The sequence below is a fragment of the Protomyctophum parallelum genome (genome assembly GCF_964188405.1).
Source record: "Protomyctophum parallelum genome assembly, chromosome: 7".
In the NCBI taxonomy this organism is placed as follows: Eukaryota; Metazoa; Chordata; class Actinopteri; order Myctophiformes; family Myctophidae; genus Protomyctophum; species Protomyctophum parallelum.
This window is the reverse complement of record NC_139705.1, coordinates 30,604,833-30,612,351: the sequence shown is the minus strand read 5'-3', so window position 1 is coordinate 30,612,351 and position 7,519 is coordinate 30,604,833. Positions and strand designations below refer to the sequence as shown.

At 41.2% G+C, this 7,519-nt stretch overlaps 1 protein-coding gene across 1 annotated transcript; it reads right to left on the bottom strand.

Moving 5' to 3' along the window:
- Positions 1-2,006: 2,006 nt before the first annotated feature.
- LOC310862023 (uncharacterized protein) lies at positions 2,007-7,519 on the bottom strand (the record flags this gene model as incomplete). Its single annotated transcript, XM_083769759.1, has 4 exons — positions 2,007-2,126; positions 2,540-2,684; positions 6,930-7,053; positions 7,219-7,519. The coding sequence occupies 4 exons, from the start codon at positions 7,517-7,519 to the stop codon at positions 2,007-2,009; spliced, it is 690 nt and encodes a 229-aa protein (XP_083625885.1).

Here is a 7,519-nt window from a genome sequence, read left to right as displayed (position 1 = left end):
GGAGCGTCACAGTAGTACTTACGGAGCCCCTAAGGGGACATTCCTAGGTAGATTATTTAAGAGATGGTGGTTTATGTTTTCTGGTATGGAAAAACATTTTAGATGTTGGCAGAAAAAAAACAAGGCTATAACATTTTTCTTTTAGGAGATGGAAATGTTTTGAAAGGGGAAAGATATTTTTTTTGGAGGGGATGACAATTTTCGAGGGGGTGACAAAAATAAATCAAGGCTGTGACTTTTTTTTAGGAGATGAAAATGTTTTTAAAGTGGAAAGATATTTTTTTTGGAGGGGATGACAATTTTTTTTTAGGAGATGAAAATGTTTTTAAAGGGGAAAGATATATTTATTTGAGGGGATGACAATTCTTTTTTAGGAGATGAAAATGTTTTTAAAGGGGAAATATATATTTTTTGGAGGGGATGACATTTCTTTTTTTTTTTTTTTTTCACTTCCAAGTTTTCTTTTCAAACTTTGAAGAAAAAAAAAACTTTGAAAAAAAAAAAAACCTTTTTCATCTCCTAAAAATAATTTGTCATCCCCTCAAAAAAATATATCTTTCCCCTTTCAAAACATTTTCATCTCCTAAAAAAAAAAGTCACAGCCTTGATTTATTTTTGTCACCCCCTCGAAAATTGTCATCCCCTCCAAAAAAAATATCTTTCCCCTTTCAAAACATTTCCATCTCCTAAAAGAAAAATGTTATAGCCTTGTTTTTTTTCTGCCAACATCTAAAATGTTTTTCCATGCCAGAAAACATAAACCACCATCTCTTAAATAATCTACCTAGGAATGTCCCCTTAGGGGCTCCGTAGGAATGGGAAAGTGTGGTGTGTGTGTGTGTGTGTGTGTGTGTGTGTGTGTGTGTGTGTGTGTGTTGTCAATGAGTGAAGAGATTCATAAATGTATAAATATATGCTGATTTGTGTGGCCAGGAGAGAACTTGCAATTGTTTGAGATTTTGTTGGTTTAATTGGTATTTATTGATTTATTGCTATTTCTTTGTTGTTGGAATATCAAAGAGACAACATCCAATAATTGTACTCTCTTATACAGTAGGCTATGCTTGTATGTAACAACAACTCCTGAAGTTGAAGTTAGGTATGTGCAGTTGTCAGCGCTACAATGGTCCACTCATACATACATTGGGAGCCTAGAGTATTGTAGAACAAAAAGCTACTAAGTGGTCTAGCAATAACATGAAACTATTACTGAAAGATTTTGAATATATTTCAATGACTCCATACATGGCAGCAGATTAGAGCACAACTCAAACCACACAGAACAAATAATTGTTGTTGTTTTGTTTTTTTGTTAGTTTTTTCCATAAACAGTCTTTAATATCTGTGAGAAATTGTCCCTTAAAAAAAACAAAAAACAAGCATCTATCACTGCTTTAATCACTTTAACCCTGGGAACCCAATTTTGGGCATGTCATATAGGCAAAAAAAAGAAAGAAAAAACACTTTTCTAGCCGATCTACAAGAAAACAAGTCGCAATGTGACACGTTGTGAGCTTGTAGATCAGCTATTTTCAAAAAATAACTTAGAAATGTTTTATTATTAAGAGGTTTTTTAAGGGAAGACCTCCGCACACTCGACTTACTAATAACAACAGGTGCGTCGGCGACAAAGCAGCAGACTGCAGACACGTAGAGCTGAAGGGAGACCCGCACACTGTCACTTGCTGGTTCAAGAGCTTTTTTATTGTCCAGAATGCAACGTTTCGGACAATAAAAAAGCTGTTGAACCAGCAAGAGACGGTGTGCGGGTCTCCCTCCATCTCTACATGATTAAGAGGTTAAAGTACCTCTGTGAATATAATCCTCATTCATGCTTTACTCCAGACACACAAATATGTGACTTGCACACAAATTAAGTGTGGTGAGAGTTGATAGAAGACATTTAGCTGAAGTTGGATGCCTGCCATCTTTTCACCATAGTCATTCCTCAGCAAACACATGTCCATCGAGTCAGTTTTGACGAGTGCGTCCTTCACAGTACAAGCTCAAGAGTTAGAGGCCTTGCTGTTCAGTACCGTGTGGATCTTTCTCAGGTTCTGTCGGACTCTGACAAGCTCCGACATGTGGGCATCATCCCGCGATTTATCCTCTTCCTGCTTCTCTTTCTGGCAAGAGAAAAAAAGAAAAAAGAATGATGTACCTTATCAATTAGGGCAGTGGTTAAGGTTATCTATAACTTTTTAATTTCAAGGACCATCATAATAACTCTGAGAGTGTACCAGTACGGGTTCATTTGGTTCAATTTTGACACTCAGAATAAGTAGTAACACTATAGTTAAAAAAAAAGAAAAAAGGGCAAACAAAACAAAAGACAGTGCAAAGATGACTTAACATCTGACCTTAACTTCTGCATCGTGGTTGGACAGGTGTGCATAGTGTATAGAGCACATGCATAAAGTGAGTGGTAAAGTGAGTTTAACATCATTTAATGTCGTTTAATGCAATCAGACTTTTCTCTCTACAGAAAGTAGAAAGGTCTCAGGTCTTAATGGGGCTGAGCTGGTGTCTGACATCTCACCTCAAGCTGCTGCTGCTGGCGTCGGAGCAGCACTTGGCCCAGAATGCCCCGGGTTTGCTGCTCCTCTTCCCTGTGATTCTTCTCCCTCTTCTTCTTCTCCAGAACCTGGTGCAGCTCTGACCTGCTGCTCAGGCCCCCCAGGCCCCTGGGCCCAGAGTAGGACAGACACAGAGAGGTGGCATTAGACAGATACACGATACAGTAGTGGCCTTGGGCTCCTTTATCTGAGTGACACAAACATTGGGGTCGTGCAACAATTGTCTCTCTAAAGGCCTATTCATAGTCTGGATTTTCGGTGGTAAGGTGACCACCGCTCCGGTGGTGAGCTGACCACCGGAGCTGAAATAACGTTGAGCGGTGGTGAGTAAAAACAGAGAGAAGGGCTGGAGCGGTGGCGGTGGTTTGCTCTTCACCGTGGCTCGTGACGTCATGTTGTAGTTCGGTGGTCACCCCACCACCGTAAAACCAGACTATGTATGAGCCTTAAGACTATAAAGGTGGTTGCACACTGGACACGTTTTTCGGGAAAACTGACGGTAAAATGCAGCTAAAAATCAGAAAAGGCGCCCAGTGTGCAGGGACCTAAAGGGTATTTTCTTCATAATAATCAATTGCATAAATACATCTAAAATACGTTTTGTTGTTCTTCTTCCATCTGATGGGAGAAGAAAAACAAAACGTATTTTAGACGTCTAATAGCCTGAAAAATGCAGGGAATATACAAGCAATGCAAATTAATATGAGAATATTTTGTGATTTACATTGTTTGAATACGTAATATTATGTATTATGTAACTAGTAACTATTTAATTGCGAGTGCTATTATGTACTTGACTGACCATTAGTTTCCATTGTATGTTTTGTAATGGGATCATGTTGTCCCAGAAGGCTGCATGTCATGACAGTATCAGTGGGGATAACTGATACTGTAGCATGGTTAGGGGAGGCCAGATCCCAGATAACAGCTGAAAGGACCCAGGAAGCCATTTTACATCCAAACAGGAAATGAGGGAGAGTTCAAGTCCCCTGGGGTTACCATGGAGAGTTAAATCACTAGTACTAGATTAAAATCCTCAGTGTACTGTTACCATTGCATTCACAAACCTAGATAAAAGAATCTTTGACTGGTGCGTAGGAAAAATACAGTGAACACCAAGAAGAAAAAATCACACCCGTGTGGTGCAACACTGTGTGGGCGTCCCCGGGGGGTCCCCGGAACTTCCAGACCAGGGTGCCGGCCCAGTTCCGGCGAGCCGCCCTTCGTCCGAAATCATCATATATACTATACAGTTAATATGTGTGTGTGTGTGTGTGTGTGTGTGTGTGTGTTAGGCTGTGCAACAGTGACACTTGGTTGTGAAAACCAACCAAACGCTATTTTCGTGCTCAGACAGACCCAGCCAGCCAGCCAGGGACAGACCCAGCCAGAGACACACAAAGCTCTGTATAGTTAGGTAAAGTTGGGGTACCATTATCAACCAATATAAGGCAAAAAGGTCAGATTTCAGTAGCATGTGACAACTAGGGGGTTGATGAGATTCTGAATCCATTGCAAGCATTAGTTTTGCACAAAAACACTCCTTTGCCTAAAATGCCCATAGCCGTCATCACAAATGTGATGAGGTCAGCACATTTGGGCTGACCTCATGTGGCTATGGCCGAATTTAGCCCAAGGAGTATCATGAAAACCCCCTAGTTTGACATGTCACATGCTACTTAAAGTATAATGTAATGAAATTTTGAATTCTTTGCCTTATATTGGTTGATAATGGTACCCCAACTTTCAGCAGCTGTCACAAATTAGGGTCGTTGGTTTCAGAAGGTAAGATAATCTTTGTTTGATTGGCTCAGCCGCAGATACTGTATGAACTGGAAACACATGTGAAGGTGTCGTGTGTATTTCACATTCAAAACTGCTGCTGAACCAATAAAAATAAGCTATGGGGGAAGTCAAGTAACTGGAACAGGAAACACGTACTGTATGCCACCTTCTGAAAACTGGGACTATACAGTTATGCACAGAGGCAACAGTAAGAGTAGGAAGGTTTTCATTGAAACCAAACATGTCACCAGTCGATTTCATTAATTAGGAAGTGATCAGTGAAATCAGGTGTTTGGTTGCAATGAAAACCTGATTGGCTGCCACCCAGCTGTAGGGGGTTTGAACCAAGCGATAGAGTACTTCCGACTACTTCCGACTTCCAGCTCCAAATTAATTAGGTGGCGAGGGGTCACCAGCAGACACATGATACGTGGAGGGTGTGATTTTAAAGGCACCACGAACATAGGCTACCGCCTCAATCTGTTAAAAGTTGCAAATGAGGTAGTAGCCTTTGCATGGTTTCTCAGGCTGCTATGGTGAATGCTCTGCTCTGCTCATTCACAAAATCCAATGCTCTCACAGTTCATATACTGTAGAACAGATCAGAAAGTTTGTAAACAAACACATGAGAGGTATTTATGGATATAAATGTCATCTAAAAAATTTAATAAAATGTCCAGAACATTAGCCATGTCTTCTAGTTTGTCAACCAATCTTTAGAACACCATTTTTACATTTCCAATAGTTAACAATATCGCAATTGTACATTTCTTGCAGAGATAAGGTTAAAGAATAATAGGCCTACTGCTCCAATGGGTTATCTACCTGGAAATTAGTTTTTGGTTGTGCATGTTGATGATGTTATGATGATTCGGTCAATACCACTGTGTATACAGTAGACTAGACCGATGACATCATGATGTACAGTAATGTGTGCAAAACAGGCCCTGTCACCTTGATGCTTCTGACTGTACAACTAATGCACAACTTAGATCTGGTAGATCTTTTAAAGTTTTGACGCTCTATAAAGCGAGCAAAGCTTGTGTAAAATCTGGATGCTGATCGTCTCATACTGAACGCATTCTACAGTGACAATAAAATACTAAATAATATATGACCTTGTTTGCACTCATACATTGTAATTGATCCCATCCAACTGCTAGTATTAGTTGCTAGCTCACTTGGGTCACTTTCAGGTCATCGATTATTAGCATTAGGTGAGCAATCCACACAGACCTCCATTTGAAACTAATTTCCTTCTTTTGAGGGGCGTTAGCCCCTGCTATGTCCAGCTTTTAGTGTGCGTGTAACTGTAAACACAAACTTTGTCCTAACACATACATTAAATGCCATTGACAATGAAAAGACAATTTGGAGTGTTTGTGTAACCACAAACATTGCGTAACACAAACGTTGAAGACGAAGGTGAGGGCGCAAATTCTGATTGGAAGGAATGAGATGATGTATGATGATAAGAGCGCCCCATACTTCACACAGGTGTGATATGTTTTGATTTGGGCAAATGGCTATGGTCGAATTTAGCAAAACTAACGCTTGGAATGGATTCAGAATCATGAAAAACCCCTAGTTTGACACGTCACATGCTACTTAAAGCATGATGAAATTTGGATAATTTTGCCTTATATAGGATGTTAATGGTATGGTCACATATAACTGGCCAACTGGCGATAACTGGCATTAATATAAACTAGAGACATGTAGGAAAACAAAAATAAAAAAAATGTACGATCACCTTAGGTGGTACCAAAATCTGGCTCGGCCCCTGGACTAAGTGATTTGAAGCTTTTGTTTTGCTATCTGGACCAGCAGTGGGCTCAGGTCAGTTATTGTTGTTGGAAATATCACTTTACACGGCTGCACGCTCCTGGTGCCCTACAACTCTGGAGCGCCGCGGAGAGAAAGGTGTACAATTGCACTTTAGTAGAGCGCACATGCAGTAGACCGCCATGTATTTTTGATGAAGCAAGCATTGGTGAAGAGAGAGGCTTGGGACTAGAAAGATGAAGGCACCACATTGTTTTCCATTGATGGACAGAAAATCCATTTTGGGCCCTTCCAAACGTATTTCCATCTAATACAGCTATTGAGAGATAGATTTGTTCGACACACATTCACTGTGGCCATACAGATTGGAAGGCCCGGTTTACCATTCATGGTTATATGTTCTTATATGAGAATCTCACGTTTGTAGAACTTCTATTTTCACAGTTTTTGGAGAAATTGTAAAATCTTGCCAGGTTTAAAGTGGTTAATATGTGTGCAATGTGATACTATCTGAAGCTATGTTATTCTTAACCACTTAAACCCTCTGTAGGTTACTTAAGTAAAACCAAGTCTGCTCTGTACTTGGTCTGCTCATTTTTCCCTTCTACACACCAAATCTCGGCAAAAATAGTAGCTGCTCTACAAGCTTGTGCGTGTTGTGTGTGAGCTTGTTAGATCAGCTATTTTCAGTGAATGTTCCCCACAGAATATGGATGCTACAGGGTTCAAGTGATTAAAAATAAATGTTATTCTTGACACATTGTTCCAGTCTAAGATGATTACTTCTTGTGGGTCAGTAGTAGTTCCTTGTGGAGCTCCTGATGGGTCCGGGACGCTTTCGGGGTGGCTTCAGCTGTCAAGTTTTCTGCCGATGCGCTGCGCTTGAATTCAGCCTTGATCCCGTTATCTAGATCCGAGAGAAATCGATAATGTTAAATGGTGCATTATTTTAGACCATGTTGAACTCCAGGGTTTAGCTTAGACAGTGAAATCAAATGGCTCGTCTGGAAAAATACAGGGGACAAATTCCATGTGTCCCGGATTGACCCGGGCCGTCACTAACAGAACTGACCTCTGTGGTGATGATGGCTGGGTGAATGATGGGAGTTATATGTCCGGCTGAGGTTGGGGGTCCGGGCGGGGGGCATGGAGTATGCGGACGTGTGGTTACCGTTGCTCAGAGACATGGTGAGTTGGGGGCTGCTGCTGTGTTCAGTGACCCTGACCAGGGAGCGAGACAGTAGCTGGGATGGGACAGCAGAGGCGGTGGTGGTGATGGTGTAGGCAGCTCTCAGGAGGACAGACGCAGGCTTGACGGAGATGGAGGACAACAACACCCGAGATATGGCCCGCAGCCACAGCTCCTGCTGCAT